At 38.5% G+C, this 21,347-nt stretch overlaps 1 protein-coding gene across 14 annotated transcripts in view; it reads right to left on the reverse strand.

Annotated features, from left to right (window-relative positions):
- Nucleotides 1-21,347, reverse strand: part of HDAC9 (histone deacetylase 9) — a 286,849-nt gene that overhangs the window by 12,829 nt on the left and 252,673 nt on the right. For all 14 annotated transcript variants that reach the window (XM_041122195.1, XM_030007858.2, XM_030007857.2 and 11 more), the window contains 3 exons: nucleotides 17,695-17,828; nucleotides 8,048-8,132; nucleotides 2,757-2,910 (listed from right to left, as the gene is read on the reverse strand). In XM_041122195.1, the coding sequence (XP_040978129.1) occupies nucleotides 2,757-2,910; nucleotides 8,048-8,132; nucleotides 17,695-17,828 (373 nt within the window). The remainder of the gene's footprint in view (nucleotides 1-2,756; nucleotides 2,911-8,047; nucleotides 8,133-17,694; nucleotides 17,829-21,347) is intronic.

The raw sequence follows: 21,347 nt of genomic DNA on the forward strand, positions 1-21,347 counted from the left end.
CCCTGATCCCACCCTACATGTCACAACCAACTTTCCCAAACAAACACTCAGTGCAAAGGCTTGCAACGGGTCTTCAGAAGGTGGCCCCCATTGACAATGGGGGGAGAAGGGGCGCATCTACAGTGGCCTTATGAAGAGGGCTCGAGAGCCCCAGCAACTCCTCACGTCCCTGCAGCTCTGTCATTTGCATAGTAAGGGACTGGAGAAGGAGCATTGCATACTTGGTCCTTAATTACAACAAACATAACAAATGTGAAAAAGCAAAGTTGGACTCATCAGTACATTACTGCAGTTTGTGTTGGTATGTGCCTATGAAATGAACAGCATGTTTTTGTGAAATAAATGAAATTATACTGGCATGAAACCAGAGTGTGCAATGTCAAATCAGTCCCTGGATTTATGATCCTGTGCTGGACTTTCATTCATGCTGAAAGTGCAGCCAGGTCCTCTCAGCTCTCCCCACAGCTCAGAGGACTCTCAAAATCAGACTTTCAGGGTGACCATTTTTGATTCCATATTCCTCCTTACATTCAGCAGGAAGAAAACAAAGAGAATGATGTCCTGAAGCCTCAGAAAACCTAACTATCAATTTCAGCCCAGTGGGACAGCACTTATGTTGTCCTGTTGCTCTCTGATGGCAATCTGGCTTTGGGTGACTTCTTTGTGGGTTACGAATGTGGAAACAGACTTAGGAACGCATGCGTGCATAAGGTTTTTTTGTGCTGCTGAAAAACCTCTGCAGCACCACAGAAGATATTTCAAACGAAGCCATTTTTCCACACAACAATTCATCACGACAGATCTGTCCCTAGAAGAGTCCAGAACTGATGAAGTGTAATGAATCTGGCAGCCACATGAATTTCACTTGTGTACATTTCAGCACATCCGTTTTTTTTCCATTTCTCTCAGCTCCGCCCTGAAATTCTGTTTTCAGAATGGGTGGAAACTGTCACAGGTTATCAGTAGGTAGGTAATAAATACAATAATTCAGTGCAGCATTAGTCAAAGGGTTATTTTGTTCAAATTATGTAGGATCAGCCGTTGCTCTCAATGGCTGCAGTTTTAAGTGAGTGGAGGTACATAAGAAATACAATTCTTGGTTATTCTGAGCAATGTAAAAATACACAAAACTAACCACGCCCTTTTTCAGACAACTTAAAGCTTTGCTTTGTTTGACTACATTAGTTCCAACACTTTAGCTGAAATTCTTTATATTTCTGAGCTATGCACACACGAGCAGGCACCTTTCTGTCCCTGGCTAGCAGAAGTGTCTTATAACTGTCACAAATTTATATGACAAACCTTACATTAGTCCTTAGCTGAGCACTGATTAGCACTCTCACAAATTTAAAATGTGTCTCCCGTTCGTCACATATTCTTCCCTAAGCTTTTATGGATTTGTTTGCAATAATACTAGCACAACAATATCCATAGCATATTAAAATATGATTACAATCGGAAAGGTAATTATGTAAATACTGTGAACTTTACTAGCTAGCTCTGCTCCCTGTGTGTCTCTTTGAGCCATGTCTGTCAACTCATTGACAGATGAGCGCTCCCACTGTTGTGAGAGACGTTCGCTCCCAAACGCATCCATAGCTTTTAGCACTGCACCATTTCCCTGGATGCCTATCAGTTCAGTTCTGATTAAAAAAGCCAAAGCAGGAGGCAAGAACCAAATCAAACAAGTAGTTGTCACAACGTAGGAGCCATGGATCCTTCTGGCTCCGCTCCCACCACAACCGTGCCCACCCGCAGCTCCCTCCTTTCTCTCCTGCTGTTACACAGCTCTGCTCCGCAGCCTGCAGGGAGCTGATGAGTCTCCTTATAAGGCTTTTTTTCTCCTTTCCTCCTCTCTCCCCTGTTTTCTCTGTGTGACGGAAACTGAATGGTTCCACTGCATTTTGGGTCTCCTCTACTGGTGAAGACCAGGAAAGTTTACCCTTAAAACAACTTGGAGGAAACTCCAAGAACTTCTGCAGTGGCTTTTCTGATTCCTAACAACTCTTTGAAGAAATACTGTTTTGTAGATGACACAGTATTCAGTGGCTATCAATTTTTTTCATCTCTAATTGGCAAGAAACACAGCAGCAGTTACTGTATCATTTTCTCAATTTGTGAAACTGAAAGCAATCTTCATTAATGTACAAAGCAGCTGACAAGCTGGAAAAAACAGTGTTCTCATTCTTTGCTGGTGTACCTTCATCTTGGTACACAGAAAATGTTGGCCCTAATCCTGGTCAGGATTGCTTTAAGTTTTATACTGGCACCATTCCATTGCTTCCAGGGAAGTAACTTTTAATGCCTGTCTAATATCATTTAATAATGATTTAAGTCCATCCTTATTAAATTTATCTGACCATGTGTTAAATGCCTTCCTAGAAAATTAAAACTAAAACAGGTTTGAATAGCTTTCAATGAGAAGAATACGGTTGATTACACTTGATCACGTCTATTTTCCTCATATGGATATTGCACTTTTTATGTAGCAGAGAGCATTAGACGTGGGCAGAAAACAAGGTTCTTGTACTAACCGCGAACCTTAGTAAAGAATTACACACACCAAAAAAAAAGCCTGCTAGCATAGAATACCTCTGCTTCGAATTGCCAAGTGAAAGAATTCAAATCCAGGGATGAAAAGTTCCAGCTACCTCAGTTAGCAGATAATTCTGAAACACCCCTTAGTCTAGCTGTCTTCTTCATCTCACTTGACTGGAGTGAAAGCCTTGTTCTCTACAATAATTGCATATGCTTACCTGCTGCCTTCCTGAGGCATGCACTGCTCAACATCCACTGAAAGAGAGGCCATAGCAGACACCGTTTCCGTCTCCTCCCTCTCTCGTTTCTGAGACTCAGCCAGCGCACAATCCACTGGCACAGAGTATGGCTCCACTGACTTCCAGTACTTGCCTAAGGAAAACACACATAATAATTTATGGGAATTTTAGCTAGCATGGTGGTACAAGCATAGTAATCACTTAGTTCAACACTGAGTGATTATAATTTAAAATCACTGCGGTGTAAGCAGTACAGTTGAAATTTCAGACTGCAGTGAAGAGGTATATTTCTGAACCTAAGAATGCCAAGTTGGAAAGTGCTTTCATTCCAAGGGCTGTGTCACACCCTTCCCCAGAAGGTAATAAACTGGAGGAGTAACACACAGACTAATGAACACATACTGTTAGACAGGCTATTGGCTTTATCTATGCAAGGTGAAGGGAGTTCAGGGCAGGGTTAATACCTAGAAGCTCTGATATGGCAGACGGTTGATGCATATACAGCAAATAGGACTAGAAAAATGAACATTGTTGTACAAAGTGCTCACACAGCACTGTCTTGAAAAGGAAAAAAGTCAGAAATGCCAGCTCGGACTGAAGTGATGTTGCCAGAACAATCAGGTTTGTTAGTCCTGGATGTTCTTTCTCCTCCAACCTCAGGGCGTATACTAGAACAATAATTTATTTAAAACTTTCGTATATGAACTGGCTGCTGCTGGAAAGCTGCCAGATATAAGGAATAGAGCTTTCTGGTTTGCTGTGTAAAAACACAGCAGTGGATTAAAAGCATAAGTGTTCTCAGCTTTCTGCCTGCAACAGAAGAGACAGTAAGAAGCTTTTCAAGCAACGCAAACAAAAATGGCAGGTGACTCATCAGCAATATATAAAATGGTCTGCTACTGCAGTGCTATTAAGAAAGAGGTTGTTTAGCAGTAACCAGATGAACAAGTAAGAATTTACATATGTATTTCTTACAGTCCAGTAATCCACCGAGCTCTCACTAATTGCCAGGTGGATGACACCTGGAAATTAGGAGCTTTGGGAAGGCTGGGAGCTCTGGACCAGAGCTTATTCAATGTTTAGCAAGAAGCTTCCAGCAGCTGCTGCAGAGGTTGGATCAGGGTACTTATCTGGGAATTAGATGGAGGGTTTCAACAGCTGTGAAAGAGGAGGGATCAAGTAGGGGACTTTTCTGAGGGCTAAAAGGAGAATTTTGGCAGCTGGGCAGCGGGCTGAGTTGAGGTGCTTATCCGGAGGGTAGCTGGAGGCTTTGACAGCTGGGAGGCCAGGCCAGCAGTGGTGCTGCCTGTGCTGCACAAAGGCTGCTGAAAACTCCCTCTTTGGTAACACAGCTCTCAACACAGTTTCAGGCTTTTCGAAAGATGAACTTTTCCCTCCAGTGAGAAAGCAGCTGTCAATAAAGCCTGAAATGTCTTTATTCAAAAACATCATTGCAAGATGAAAGCCCAAGTCAATCTGCAAGAACAACCAGTAAGCATGGCCAGTGTGTTTCTTTGAACTCTAATAGTGTGCATGTTTGAGTAGTTAGCAGAATCTTTAAATAACGGGGACCTTCTGGGGATAAAATGTAAAGTGTATTAAGTATCCTACAAAGTTGAGATTAAGTGTTAGGAGCTTGGCTTTGCTCCAAAAGCATGAAAGACACAGCTAAAAAGTTATGTACATAACAGTAGGCTCAGTGATTGGAGCCTGGCAAATTTTATAAAAACAAGACAAAAATATTCTCTATTATTACTGTGCTCAGAGACCATATTCTCTATTCATTAAAAAATGCACTAAAAACAAACAAAAAAGTTATATGAGCATTCCACAATGTTCTCACAGATCATATGTGCAAAAGTCAGTCTTTGCAATATACACCCAATTCAAACCCTATAATTTATGAGCTAAATGTTCGCAGAGTGGGTGGGGTTTTTGTTGCAGAAACAGATGTGCAAGAAAATCAAATCTGTTGGCATGGGAATAATACCCCCTCTTGCCTATAAAAGAAATGAACCCATGTTCACTGCTGGAGTTTTCAAGGGTTCTTATTCATAAAATAAAATATTAGTACCCAGCTACCACTGTGCTGCTCTCCTGCAGCAACAATAAAACAGCATCAGTGAGGATTGCTACATCGCATTCATTCATTCACACACAGGCTCACACACCAGCTGCCCCCTGAATCCTGACTTTCTTGTAACACTAAAACTCAGGGCCAATTCAAGCATATTAGTGGGCTCTCTGTGCCCATTTAACTGCCCTTCACTCCCAAGCGATGCGTGATTTTCCTTGTTTCCCCGCATTGAGAATTGTATTATAAGAGGGGTTTTAGCGATAAAGAGGGAGAGCAGAGTCAGGCCAGGAAGCAGGTGGCAGCATCTATGCTGCAGTGGACGGTCTTGGAGAATGGTGTGCATGGCAAGGTGTTTGTGGTTTGTGGGAGGAAATTTTAAAGCAGTCCCAAATAGGAATAGCATCCAGGTAGCAGTGCATACCTCATGCAAAGTGGGCTTTCTGAAGCTTGTGAAAAAGCAATGGTAGTTTTTTCTTTAAAATCAGAAAGCTGTACTTACAAACACCTGTGGTAAGCAGAACAGCTTTGCAAGCTGCTTTTTACGAAGAACAACATTTATATGTTGAGCACAAAACATACAGGGCTAGCATGTGTGCTCAACCACAAGATTTGCAGGCAAAGTCTTGTGGAAGGGAGAGGCAATCATGGCATGCAGCTGCAAAGAAGCTTTGTTAGAAACCCTAGGTATCCTGTGGATTGACAATTAAATGAGCTCAAAAAGCATCTGCCTCAAACTGCTCACACCTCTGAAAATGCCATTTCTACTGTGCTATACTGGAATGTGAAATACTGCTGGTCCTGTTACATTCATTGAGAAGAACTTGGTGGAGCTCAGGGGAAAGAATGAAGCATACTGCTGGTTTCATTCATACAAAACTTGAAGAGCAATCACGGCTTGCAAGAACAAACAATGAAACCAAATCAGTCTTCTAGGTATGCTTTGGATTTCAGCATGAAAATGTGCTTAAGTCTCCCTCAAAGATTTGTGGGAGCACTGATTATTACCAGGAAATAATAAAAGTGAATGTTTCTGTCACTGTTACAGGCATTTGTAATTGCCTTTCACAAATAGATTTGGACATGCCATACCATGGCTTGCTTGAAAAAAACAGTTTGGGGGTGGTATTCAAGATAGTGAACAGGATTGTTTAGGAATAGCATATTACATGGGTGTGGGAACTACTACTTCCAAATGTATTACATTTCCAAAGGAGATTTGGATCACTGTCACAAACAAAACATTTAAACAAATTCCATTCTAATTAGAAGAAAGTTGTTTCCTCTCATTGTCTAGCTAAGTGTTGCATCTTCAATTTTTTGCAGCAAACACAGAGGGACTTTTTTTGTCTAAAATATTGCTAATATTCATCATCAAAGTTGGAGCACAGAAATAGAGACTCAATATACATGCAAGCAATCAGCCAAACAAATCAGGCTTTCTCAGTGTCTTTCACAGTGCTACCCCACAGCCTAATGCTTTTCAGTCTGCATAACTATTCAACATGTACTTGCTTCTCTCAATCCCATCTAAATATGCATCCTTCATAAAGCTGCACTAAACTTCCTCAATGCACCCTTCTGTCATCCAAGCATATTCCTCTCTAGTACTTGGTCTCTCTCCAGACGAAATGACGTATGCATAACCTTTCAGGTAATAACTGCAAGAAAAGACAGAACATTGTGTAGAAACAACTCCAAACCCTGACCAGTCCAACAGGCTTCAGAACAGCCCACTGGACTGCTGTGACTGTACCAGCTCAGCTCAAACCTAAGCTTGTTCTGAACAAGTAAATTTAAGCTACTCTGCAGAGGTCTGAACTATGTTTTTAGACACACACTATGAATTTGTTCCTAAATCCATTCCTTCTTTCTGAACTGCCATCATTAGTGTGTATTTCTAGTAAGACACTATGCCTTTCTGGAGCCAGTGTTAATTATTTTTTTTCTCAATTCAACTTTTTTTTTTTTTCCCCCAGATCCATTTTCATTAAATACATGTCTTATTTCAAACAGAGTTGCATATTCTTTCTTCATGTCTGTGGCCTGTGTGCAGCTTTCTGTCCTTATTATCATTTACAAATCTGCTCTATCTTGCATAATGCATTAATTTCTTTGACTTGTTGATTCCTTCCAGATCATTATCAGGGAATTTTAAGGAAGATACTAACTCATGAGCTACCCTAGGACATACCACCCAGCAAAAATTACTTACTGGAATTTATCATATATAGCTGATTTACTTAGAGCATTTGCATATCTGGGTTACTACAGGATATGAAGGACGAATTATATACCTACAATGAATTTTAATTGTCACCTTACAACTAAAATCAGATTGATAATTACTGCATGATCAATGGATAATGCATGGTGTCCCTTTTAAAAACTGCATTTATTTTATACAGATGAATACCAATTTATGATTCATCTAACATGAAACAAAACATTTGTTATCCATTTGTTACTGTTAAGGAACCAGCAAACAGTAGAACTCAGGAAGCTCCCACTGTCTTGGTAAAATGGCAAAGAGCAGAAGATTAGAAGTTTAAGGGAAGTCTGCTCAGTTGGATTAAGGCAACTGATGGCAAAGCAAAAAATTTTCAGCGAGACCAGAGCAAATGCCTTAAAGCATCTGGGTAGTAAAGGGTTGGGGTCAGGGCACACAAGTGAAGGAATCAAGTACCTTCTGCACCAGAAACAGAATAAAATCATGTATTTGTTAGCATTGTTCCATGCATCAGCGCCCATTTTGAGCTTTTTAACTTTATCTCAAGCTCCTATACACCTCAAAGTGAGTAACTTGTAAAGGACTGCACAAACAGAATCTGAAGAAACTATTTGTTAGAGCTCTAATTTACCTGTCTGTTCCTCTCCCTCACTGACAAACATCTATTTCATCCAAGCTGCTCTGGAATGGAAAGATTTGGGAATATTCAGGAATCAGAAAGTTCTAAATAATTTCAGTGAGTTAGTTTTTCAGAGCTAAATACATAGCAGAAACAAAGAGATGTCAAAGAAAGAAAAATAAAAGCATATATAAATAAATATATGTACTAGACACAGAATGTTGGTTTATACATAAAACATTTGCCCACTCTTTTCTCTGAAACAATAGTTAAATGTCTATGACATTAATTAATAATAAAAAATACCCCAAACCCACCAACCCACCAACCCAAACTGAGAAACATACTTTGAATTTCAGTGGTCTTTTTTAAAGAAGCTATTGCATTCATATTGGGGATTTGGTGCACAATATCTTCTGGGAGAGGCTCCAGCTGCAAGAATAGAATAGAATAATATAAATTTTCAATAAGCCACAGGGAAGTAAAACAAACTGAAACAATCTAATCCTCAGGAAAAGCTCAGCCCAAGAACTGGTTAACATTTTGCTGGTATCAGTTCTGAAAGTATAGCCATGATTTTGTTTTCTGTTTTCCAGCCATGTAATTGAATTCCAAGGGGCTTTTCTATTGGCTGCAAGACTAATCTATGGAGTCTCTGAAGCAGGTGCATGTCTGTGTATTATTCATTAAAAAAATGCTAGTTATTTGTGTAATTTTTGTAGGTTCCTCACAAACCAAATTCCACTGCGTCTGTATATGCAGCTGGGCACTCCAAACAAAACCTTGCTGAAGCCACACTGGAACCGAAGTGTGCACTCTATTATCTTTTTTTTTCTGGTTTTATTACATCTAACCATCTTACACATTTTAAGATTTATAGGGGGAAACCATAAAACACAGCTGCTTTTACTAGCTTTGCATTAATTTCAAATAAAGTAGTAGATAAAAAATGGTTATGCAGATCAGCAGTAGGAGTCCTCTAAGTATTTTTTTTTATAGTCAGCTGCATTTTAATTAGCCAGTTTTAATTGTATATTCTTTGAGTAGGGCTGCATCATAGTAAATTAGCAGAAGGAAGTGTTCTGTTACTGCACTGTTATTTTTGCCCTGCAATGGATAGATATACCAAGAAAACTGTGTTTTGAAATTCAGCCACATGTGCTTTTTTGTCCACCTTTCATACATTTTCCCCTAGAAAAAGGCTAAAAGATTGTTTGGGTTAAATGTGTCTTCTCGTGCTGTAACAACTACATTCTCTTTGAACTATGCTTAGAGTCCAACCAGTTTTTCCGCTTCCCCACATAGGCTGCTAAGGCTTGGCATGGGGCTCCTGTGGAGCCAGGAGTAGCAACCATGTCAAGGTGGACAAGGAAGAGCGGTATCAATACCAATCTCTCCTCTCTAAAGCCAAGGAAGTTTGACCACCATTGACAGGAGACATCTGTACTGCAGACAAAACTCCTTTCTTAAGCATGCCTGGGTCTACTTTGAACTAGGTCAAGTGAAGCCCACCCGAGGAGCTTCCTCTGTGAAGTTAATAGTTCAGTAGCCATCTTATATTGTCCTCCAGGTTGCTTCCACTGCATTGCTACCCATCAACTAGATAAAATCAGCTTTGATCCAAGTACACAAAGTGGGAAGTAACTGCAGTGTAGATACTCCCTTAGTGGTGCTATTTTAAGCAAGCTTAGCTACAAATCCCAGAACTTCTGGGATCCTACCATTACAATCAGCAGTCAATGCCCGTCAGTGATAAAGAAAGACATTGCAAATATCACCAGTCCTTTGGAATCTTGGTAACTAAAATGAATAGGGCTGTTCATGTCATTATTTCCTTAGAATCCCATGTGGGATTGCAGCTGGAAGATTTCCTTGTGGCTTGAAACAATAGAACTATGTTTTGTTTTCAAATAGCATAAATCACTCCGTTCTACACAGTGAGCAAGTGTGCAGAGGAGTGCTGGTAGGATCTGACTGGGTCCCAACTCTACTTGGTTACCGAGGAGGCCAAACTGCAAAGGCAGATTGTTGCTATATAATATGTATCATGGATGAGAACAAAGAACAATTACAATAAAAATAATATTTACAGATACATTTGCAATTCTCAAACCACATTTACTTCACGATCTTCACAGGTTACTCTATTTGGTAACTCTTGCAGGTACCTGGGGAAAACTGCATATTTACGAAAATGCCCACCAACAGATCAAGCTTCACATATTTTAGAACAATAATCCATATAGCAATCTTAATAATCGATACCTTGGGTTATGTAGATAAATAGCACTTGCTTTTATCACTTTTTATTTTTTGTTTAAAGTAATCTATCATTTGTCCAGGAAGAGGACAAAATCCTGAAGTTCTGTTTGGCGATACTGGGCACAGGAACACAGAAAGGGAAGGAAACAGTAGCTTAAGGTTCTGTTTTGACAGTTTCCTAATTCCTAAGGCTTTGATGACCAATTCACTCCCCTGAAGTAGGACAAAATAGCTTCAGGCTATTCAGTAAGAATAATAGTGCAAGGTATGGAATTGCCAGATGGCAAGATGTGAGAGCTGTGTCTTGCTTTGCCCTTTGAGTACCTTGAGATTCTTTCTGCAGACCTCTTGTACCAATTATTAAGCTAGGACCAATTGATGTAGAGATAGCTAGAGGAGATGTCCAATTAAAAGGTGAATATTCTATTGCCTTCTTCAGAGCTGTTTTTTTGCAGGAGCCAAAAAAAGTCTTGATTTTTCCTAATATATCAATGGCACCTCTTTATTTATAAGTACAGAAACAAATTTTTTAACAAGTAGGCTGCATTTGAATATCTACACATACCAGAACATCGCAGATGTGGTTTTAGAAATCAGGATAAGCTGATGAATCATTAAAGAAAAGGTGAAAAAGGGTCAAACATCCAACAATTATACCAATCATTACTCCATCGGTTAGCTCTACTAACAGATCTGTAGGTGATGAGCATAACAGTCATGATTGATCATTTCCTTAACTGTTTTTTTCCACAAAACTTTCATTTTATATCCCAAACTCGGCTTCTACTTTGGAGCTTTTCTGCCTCCTCACCCTTAAGGATAGCCAGACAGACCTTGGATCCTCTTCGATATCAAGGAAACCTTATCAGGCTCCACAAGTAAGTTCATTACATCATATACCCTGCTCAGCTCAAAATCCAGCACCATTACAAAAACACTGTAGAAATAAAGCCAGTGGGTTATGGCAGCTATTTCTATACACTTTGAAATGAGGCTGTCTGCATTCAACAGAATGATTTCTGTTGGCAGCTATCCACTGGTTGGATACAACTGTATAGACATAGGGGTGTCCCTGGAAAATATCAGCAGTTAGACCCAACAGTGAACAAAAGAAATTACTCTACACCTGGCATATATGGCATAATCACCTTCCCTCCTACACCTATTGGCATTCAGATCATTAAGTCTATTAAATCTGGAGGCTAACAGAAAGGAAGTTGAAAAGAGCACTGGAAATACACTGTCAGGAAAGAAATCTTTCAGAGAACAACAGCTCAAGTCTGCAGAAATAACCAAACCACTGGAGAGACAGTTTGGACTAGACATAAAGGGTCACATTTTCAAAGCTTTTACATGGCTGAATCGGGCTTTTGTGCCCAAAGTAGCACATGAAAGTAGAAACTGTGTCTGCTAATCATTTTCAAAGTAGGAAACACAATGTAAATGGGCAAAAATCACTTGGGCTGCCAAAGTATGCCAGAGGCATATCAACAAATGTTTGAAGAAGGAATTAATGATGGAAATTTTGTGTGCCCAGAAAGTGATCTGAATTGATCCTTGGGATCGTGGAGAGAATCTGAAACTACAGCAGTCTGTACTGAGCTGGAAATTCTAGCAATATCTGCATTGTCCTTAGCACTGTCATGTTTTCAAGCACCAAGATTAGCTTCAGTGAAGATCGTTGTGGACTGCAGTTAGAGATAACTGACAAGTGAGGCAATTGCAAGGATAAGGTAAGGAGCATGGAGGGTCCTGGCAGAAGCAGAGGAAGGGGAGAAGGCAGGCAGGCTCCTCAGCTTCCCCTAGGTTGCAGGGAACTACAACCTCCCTTTCCTGGACACACTGTGCAAGAAACACATCTGCACATAGGGTTGCCTATGATTACAGAGGACTAAGTTCAAAGATCTCACAGGTCCTCTATGTTCTTATATTAGCAATCTTGTCAAAGTTTCTGCACTTTCTGTTTATATATAAGCACTTTAGGCAGGTATTTTTGTGATCTGCTGTTACAGTGCAGTACCTAAACAAGCCAGTTTTCAGTAGGGAAAAGGTTTCAAAAGCACAAAGGGTCATTAGCACCTACCAGCCCCCAAAACCCAAGGGATGCCTTGGAATTATGTAGCTTTGGAATTAGAATATTCTCTGTTTTCTTCACCAAACCACTTCCTGACTAACACTGCCCACCTTGGTGACTTTGATGTCACCATGCTGACCTATGGCACATACATTGTTCCAGTGTCCTACCCCATCTAATTCTCTCTTTCTGGGCCAATTTCTGGACTCTGGGTTCATGCAAGCAGCGGTTGACAGGTGGCTTAGACTCAGTGTTAATTCTTTTCTAGTATTAGACTCAGATTAACAATGAGGAAGTGAGATTGCGACCAAGTTTACCATGCAATTTAAAATTGATCTCAGGCCATGTTCGCTTCCATGAAAATTTCCATTTTGGAGAGAGAAATGCTTACCTGTTCTGGTAAATAACCCCTTTTAACGCAGTCCAGGCCCTCTTGGCAGAGCTCACTGCCTAGCTGGCAAGCAGCCCCAGATTCACGCAGAATTCCACAAAGGAGAAAATGCCAACTTTTCATCATCAGCAGGAAAGCTGCAGAGTATGAGCTTTCCACTTAAATTACCATCCCCTCCTAAATGCCAGCTCAACAGATTGCAAGAAAGAAGCACATACTTCACACTCTGCAAGAAAATTGTCCAGTATAAGTTTTCAAGCATGCTTGGGAGCCAACCAATCACAATGTTTTGTCAAATTCTGCTTCAGACTGAAATTCAAGCCAGAAGAATATTTACTAGAAGATGTTAAATTTAGTCACTTAAAAATGTTTTTGGACTTAGGGCCAAATTCAGCCTTGGCCGCCACAGTCAATGAGAGCAGACATGCATCCTCTCTGTGCCTTTGTTGCAGGGTCCTGCTGGGCAGAGCACACTGTGGATTGCACTTCTCTGTTTCCTCTGTGCAAAGAAGAGCATGACCCCGTCTGTGACTAATTATCACTTGTTATACACCACGGCAAACTGCTGTACCACAGAGAGCTAAGAGACACTGCCCAAACCTGTAGACGGATCAGAGGGACCATGATGTTAGACTGACTTTTATGTCCCATAGAAATATCCCACCTGGCTGCTTGAAAAGAGACGGGATGAAGGAAGAACTAAAGCCTTAGGTTTTGACTCAAAGAAAGAGGTTTGTGCTTAAAGAAATCCTTCCTTACTTGTTCTGGCTGCAGAAGAACCCGCAACTGAACGCAGTTATGTTGGAAATAAGCTGCAGGATTTAGGATCCTGAACTCAAGGACAGCTTATCCCTGAGGGCTTTTTAAATCCAGGTAGTGGCTCTTCAAAAGTAATGTGGAGGAAAGAAACCAGAACCTACCCTTGCATGTATAGAGCAGCCTTACTCACCTCTACCTGGCACCGAAAGGCATAGCAGAGGTCTTTATAGCACTGAAGCTAGGACTGACAAAATAGTGTGGAATTTCCATTCTCCATGACAAAATTTTGGGGAAAAATCTCAACATTCAACCCAATTTGCACACACTTCTTGGAATAACATACAAATCTTAAAATTTAATGGTTTTCTTAATTAAAGTAATATGTATAGCTATATATGCTTTAAAAATAAGTATTTGAAACTATACAACCAATCTGTGAAAAACTGTAGAATCATTTAAAGAGTATCACAATAAATGAAGGAATTTAATTTTAAGCAAAGGAGTATATCATCATCTCAGAAATGCTTAAATTTAAAAACAATGTCTCTTTTCTAATTATCTGAATCTATCATTTCCTTTGTTTTGACAGATGCTCTTTTAATGGACAAGTTCTCAAATCATGTTGAGAAAATTCAGGGATATTTTAAAGCAACTCATGCTCATCCTGCCTTTCTATCTTCCAGAAGGATTTCCATGTTTTCATTTTAGATTTCAAGGGAATCCAGCTGCTTAATCTCTTCTCACCTCTTAGGAAGATTTCCTTCCAAGGAGATAACCTACTGTGCTCCTAATTAGCTCTGCAAATGGTCAGATGGATTTTTCTCAAAGTGACATGGAAATTTTCTGCTTGTACACAGAAAGATGGACAAGGAAACCTAAGATCTTGAAATCTTTTATTTTTAAGTAATTTTATATGTAAACTTTCTAATTAATAATTTTATCTTCATAAAATTTCTCCTTACCTTTACTTCTGTAATTTCCTTTTTCGTTTTCGCATCATTTAAGGAGAGATTCACACAACCAAACCGGATTGAGCCATTTCAGACACTATAGGGTGTCTTGCCTGATTTCCACTTGCCACTCAGAAAGTGTGTGGATCTACTTTAAGTTCTGTGTTAGATCTACCAGTCCTGTGCTGATGTCCTGGATACCCTAAGGTATCTAAAAAGGCACTAGGCACCTCTGTTTAGGGAATTGGGTCTTAGAAAGAAACAATTAACAAGATAAGTACTTCCAATCAGAGAATACCAACAGTTACAATCCCATTTGAGTTTCTGTCAAAATTTGAAATTATTGCTCAAAAGTACTTCTGCAGAGAAGTTCAGAAGTATTGGCCACACATAGATGGGGCTGATAGCTTATTTAAATTCTGATCTCTTCCAAGAAAAAGAGACATTTTTAATAGTTTTTTTGGTTAGTCTTCAAAATCAACAACTGTATGCAGGAATTTCCTGTGCCACGCTCAAATTATTTAAAGAAGATTAACTTGATAGTGTATTCTTTTCCTAGTGGCTCCACTTGCATTTGTTAAGAGAAGAGTAAGAAGTTATCTTGCTAAACAGATCACTGCGCTACTGCGCACATATAAATAAGAGCAAAGTATATCTATTTTGGAAGTCAACCTGTTTTCCTTCTTGGTGTTCAGAGACAAATTGAGAAAAGAAAGCATTTTGCACTGGTAAGTTTGATGTTACCTCTACATATCAGACCAGCTTTCCATGAAAGTTGGAAGTTGTGGCTAGTTTAAAGTTATTCTTTTTTTAAAATGTTATTCTGCTGGTAACAGAACACATGAAGCAGTGAATTTCTGTATTGACAAGTCCTGGCCAAAAACAACAAAAGAAAAGAAAAAGTTTTCAAAAAACCCTGCAAAACGTTTATGAATTCTAATCCTCAGCACATGAATAAATACATCTGACAAACTGCAGAGTACCTTACAAAGGCCTTTCCCAACCTTTCTAATTTGAGTTCAATTACATGTGTAGTGTTTAGAAACTGAAGTTCATCTTGCCAATGTTTTTAAACTAGGGTTGCACTATATACCATTATTTGTAAAAGTGAAGGGCAGATAATAAGTTATAATTATCCTATTAATCACCTGTAAAGAATTGCATTCAAGGAAGAATGCATCCTCAAATTACAGTAATTGGTTGTTTGAAGAAAAACATTTTTTTCTGTCCTTGGCAGGAACACACTTGGAGTTTGCTTTGCAAGTTCATGAATATTATGCTGAAATCAAGCAATGTATATGCTATGGGCCATGTGGTGTAGATTGCCATAAATCTAGAGATGTCAACAGACGTGCTGATTTCTAACTACTAACTAGGTATCAGACTTCCTCATTACTGTCTGCTCCTTGGCAACACCTTTACTTATTCTTTTAAGCAAACATTAATTTCTTATGGTAGTGTTGGTAACAACATCGTCTCTGGAGTATTTTTCTCTTCTTAACAGCCATAGCATATTTTCTCTTTGAAATTCCACTGCGCCAGACCATTTAATGCATGTCCCTGAAGACAATGCTGTGAGTAAGTGCACAGGAGAATAATGCTTATTGCATGAGATGTTTCATGTTATTAATGATCATGTTCTTTCACAAGTGAATTAAAAATGGCTGCATGGTTATGTCTGTCTTCATTCTCATCTATTGAACTTTTGTCTCTCCTGAAGTTTGCTTTGCTATATTTTGCAGATAGACTCACAACTTATCTAATTTCCCAGTCTGTAATTACTCTAAAATAAAATGGAAGAAAGTTTCTATTCTAGTACACTTATCCCATTCATTTTTCTCACAATCAGTATTTTTTCTCAGATAATGGCTAGCCAGTGACAGCAGAAATAGTAATTTGGTGTGATATAGTGCTAAAACAAAACAAGGCAGTTTTCATAAATGGGTAGCACCACCAAATGGTCGTAACTGGATAGAAGGACCCAGGCACCTACACAGAGGAAGACACATCACATCATCAGCATTGTACCATTTGCATTAGTCCCACAAGGGTGCAAATTTCAGAGAATGGGCTTAGAAGGGCTATGAAAAGCCACTGATGCCATAAGATACTACCACAGGGAAGATGACGACAGAGAATATCAATAAGAGTGCCCTGGAATGGCAGCTGATCAGGAAAGCAATGCTGCATTCACTAAGATTGTCACATGCCTCAAGCTAGGTTTTGTAGTCCCTATTTCGGCACCTAAATAAAAGGGCCAACATTGAGCTGAGCGTTTTTTTCAATAGTGCGTGTCACCACACTGGAAAACTCTCCTTATGGGACTTGTCAAAAGTGATAGCAGATAAAACCCAATGAAAGCTTTTTTTTTTTTTTTTTTTAATGTGTCTACTTCTTTACATGTCTGAGAATATTTTTGAAAAAGGTATCACTTATTGCATGTATTATGTAAAAAATAAGCATAAAAATATTTTTCTCGGTGGGTCATAAAAACGAAAAGCAAAGGTTTAAAAGAACATTTAGAAAATCCTTCTATCCAATATCCATCAGAAGACATATTACTTTACATCATTCACATAGGTATGAACTCTTGAAGTGGAAGGGAACTGGTAGACTAGCTTGCAATTTGGCACTAATACATTTGATTGGAGAGATTATATAGCTATTACCAATTCCCCTGGGGAAAAAAAAAAAGTAACATATTGCACTTTACATCAAGATCTTGCAAAATTCACAGTTTATGGTAAAGGCTTTTGTCCTTTCATAAATTATTTTGACTGCACCTTCAGCAAGCTTATTTTCCTTCTCACCATATTTATACGATAAAAGGTATTTTCTAGCGGACAACAGACCAATTTTCACTAATATTTTGTGTATATAAATAGCACATACTCATATTTACTTAGTCTGATAGTCCACTCTCAAAAGTTTTTAAATAATATATACAGTGTTTGATATATCTTGGACACTCCATTTAAATTACATGCAGATCAACCTGAATCTTCATTTATAGCTTAAAAAAAAACCAAACATTTTTTAAGTAAGTCTTGGACACATTTTTATTAATGTCATTCAATTTCAAAAGCCTCTGAAATATATTCTTTTACAGGCCAGTTGAAGTGTCAAAATACCGCAAAAAATGTGCCTTTGCAGTATCCAGTTCCTAAGATTACTAGATACCTTGCAAAAGCCATTTTTTTTTCCATGATAGTTGGCCAGAAGGTCCAATCCTGGTAGATGATATCCACACCAGTGACTACCAACGATGTCAAGTCTGGTATTCAGCACATCACCAAAAGCAACTCTGAGGTATTAAATCTTACTCAGAACTGGGAATAATTTAGGCAAATATAAAGGATTTGTTTAATCATCTAATTTAGAGGTATTTATCCAAACCAGCTCATCTGAGGTCTGTTCATTTCTAAGACATGCTCAAATTGCATGGGTTTTATACCAAATGAAAAAAGGACTGATGCCATTGTTACTAAAAGAAAATCAAAGACAGGAGCTTCAGCAAACTTGAAACATTGTCTCCACCTACTATGATTTATATTTTACCTCATTTCCTAAAAGGGCGTTTATACAGGCTTCAGATGCATCACAGATGGCAGTAAGGTCATGTCCTCCCTCCAGTGCCAGCACAACACGGCCATCCGCTAGCTTCAGCAATTGCTTGGTTAGGTGACCAAAACCTAGTATTCAAATACAGTAGTGCAAATAATTAAATCAGAACAGGTATTACTGGCATATTTCACATCTGCTGCACGAGAATGTAGAAAGCTCACGGATATTGCACGGGGAACATGGGATATATTTAGTCCAGTATCCTGTTTCTGACTATGGCCCACACCAGATGCTTTGGAGTTAGGTATATGGAATTTTGTATGAGGCAGATATGAAATAATGTCTCTCGTGCTGATCCCTAATAGCTGGAGATTAGTTGAAACATGAGGTTGTCTCTCTTCTTACCGTCGTTAACCATTATCAGCCTGGATTCTCTTCCTGTTTGCACATCAATGTAACACATAGCCATGTTATTTAGAGAGATCTGACATAACCCTGGTCACTTATGGCATTGATATGACAAATAATATTTATAGTTAAACTATGATACTATAATTAAAAATAATTGTATTTTTCAAATGAGATGATGAAATTTTTATTTACAAATTGCTTCTTCCTTTGTATTTGGGGTTTGAGTATAATATACAACCATGGACTGAAAAATAGTGGAAACATATGTTACTTCTTAGCTCAATTTTGAAGTGATTTTGGAAGCAGCACTAACAACTAGATCACTTATTTTGATTCAAGGTTTTGGTATAAATTGAAACTGTCCAGAACTTCATAGATGTCTCTACCAGTATTGCTCGCTCATGACCAACAATGCTCTAAACAATTCTGCACCACAGCCAAAAATGATGGTACTTTATGTGGTGACCTATAACTACATAAACACTACCACAAAGTTTTAATCTGAGATTCAAGTAAAATGAATTTATTTCATTTTTAACAACAAGAAAAACTGCATGAAAAAATGTTAATTTGGAGAGACAATTTTGGAGAGAAGTTTTGTGGTAGTTCCTTAGGACAGCTATTGTTTTTGATTAATCTCCTTTAAGTGAGTAATGGTAAGCAAAGTTTTGAAACTACTGAAGTTAAATATCCATCACATCTTGCTCTTAACTTTTTCACTAGTTGCTCTACTGATGGTCACCACTACTATTCCAGTGCATTTCATAGCCTTAAATAAAGCATTTAGAAGTTACCTGTTAAAGGCTGGGGCTCTATAAAGACAGGAAAATAAACATCTTTTTATTATGTTCCAGTGAAGAAGGTCATAAAAAATTAAAAACTACAAAAATTACAAGCATATTCTCTAGAGAAATTTTCCAAGACACAGACTTAAGGCTTGACCTGGCAAACAAGCAATTTCACAATTAATTCCATTTATATCTTAGGATTTTGTTAAGCACATGCCCAACTGTTTTTAGAACAGGGACTTTAATGATACCAGATTTGGTTTAACTGTGCAGACAAAAGAAAAAAAACCCAACCAACCAAGACTTTACTTGCCACTTAATCTATAGATGTTCACAGAACACTTGAGGTGAACTGTTTTTTTCCTGAAGCCACTCCACAATCTTCTGTACCCTCTAAGAACCGCAGTTTTGATTCTAGCAAAGAAACTATGCCATGGTTCGAATTACATACAGGGTTGAAAAACAAATAAAACCTTAAATTCTCATTTAAGCCAACCTTTCCTCCTGAAAAAAACCCAAACCCAACAACCTACCCAATCCTCTCTACAAAAGACCAAATTTAGACAGGATAATAAAAGCGAAGGAAGGAGTGGAATGAGTATAACTTTTGATCTTTAGCCAATTTCTACTTTCTTTTACCTACAGGATTTATTTCTGTCTGCATATTACACATGTGATCTTCAGATTCATAAGAAGAGAGTGCCAACAGTGTAAAGTGAGTCGTACATACAGCATTTAAAGGAAATGAAGAAGAATGAACGAGCGCAGACTCCCCACATCTACAACTCACCCTTTGGGTCTGTGAGAAATACAACAACATTTTTAAGACAACATTATCCTTCGTGTTTTACAGCTTCTGTGAAGAAGGGCAAGCTCTACCATGTTTCCCCTGCACATTTTGAAAATTTTGTATGACCGCAAATGTTGCTACTGACCCATCATAATTTTCTGAGGTATGTATGGCAATAAATGTAAAGACTCTTGCAATGCCTTTTTCTTCTTCTAGGCAACCATACATAATATAACTCTTAGACATTGTTACAATGTTAGTTTGTCTGCTTGGTTTCCTAATGATTTTCCTAGTATCAATGTTACAATAATCATCCCTGGCTGAGTCAGGGTGCAATGAGCCACGCAGAAAGCATCTTTCTCAACAGAGAACACAGTAACAAGATAAAGCATTGCCAAACCAAATCAACATGATGGGGGCTTTTCTTCAGTGTAGTTACCCTAAGAAAGTAAAAGTGAGTTGCTAGAAAGGGAGGAAATAACTTTAGCCAACAGTACCAAGATTGCTGGTGACCGAATGAGTTATGGAAATTCTTAACAAAGAAACTCGGATACTGTGTCAGTGCAGCAACCTAGGAAAGATATTAGCTTCCTCAAGGAAATCCCCTGGAGTGCAGAAGTAACAAAATGGAAAGAAAGGAATCCCAGTCAAGTAATGGTTTTAAGATGGGCTGTAGTTCATGCCAAATAATTAAGAAAAACAAGAAGAAAATAGTAACAAGCACCATGAAAAGAATCAGTCATCTCCCCTGATACGAGGAAATCAAGCACATATTTGACACCCCACTGACCAACTCTAACATGAGAAAGGAGTCAGACAAACATTTTGAATCCTGGATCTTCCAGCTCACATGAATTTCTAGAAATCAGCAGCAGTTCTTGGCCCTTCTACTGTGCCTGCTCGAAAAGGTGCCAGCTATGATGTTTTCAGTTTGGGTTTGCCATATTCTAAAACTGTATGGTTTCCCAGTGGTGCATAACACTTATAGATTAGTGGCATTTTATAGAAACAGGAAAAGTTCATTTATGAAATGGGAAGTCACACTAAAACATCAGTGCTTGATTTTCAGTCCAGACTTAAATGGTTATTGCTTCTTTGAGGCTGCAGGTGCCTGCGGGCCATTTAGAGTCTGAGTGCCTGACTCAATGACAAGCATCTCTTAATAAGGGCTTGAAATGGCCCTGGCAGTATCCACAATTATTTGTGTCCATAAACATGAGTCTAAAAGTCACATATTAATAATAATAAAAAAGAAATAGTATTTAAAAATCCAATCATTTGAGTCAATAAGTGAGAAAAGATCATACATACAGGGGTATTTCGCAAATCTTCTTACAAATGTACTCAGTGAATTTGTACTTTAGAGAAGTAGCAGCATTTTTTAAAGTTAGGCTCATGCAGTGTGCCAGGAAATTGTGAACATGGTTTTGTGCCAACTATTATTTTCATAATTTCTGTAATTTAGAAGTACCTGTTTCCTTCACAGATCCAATCTTTAGACATCCAGGGTAGAATTTGCAAAAGCACTTAATATTTTGTTTGCTATGGTCTTTTTAAAGACAATGATAAACCTTCAATTTACTGAAGAAACAACATTAAAACACTACTAAGTAGTTCTGAAAATCCTGCTCACCAATTGGTTTACATTTTCCTAACAA

The sequence above is a fragment of the Aquila chrysaetos genome, chromosome 3, assembly GCF_900496995.4.
Source record: "Aquila chrysaetos chrysaetos chromosome 3, bAquChr1.4, whole genome shotgun sequence".
In the NCBI taxonomy this organism is placed as follows: Eukaryota; Metazoa; Chordata; class Aves; order Accipitriformes; family Accipitridae; genus Aquila; species Aquila chrysaetos.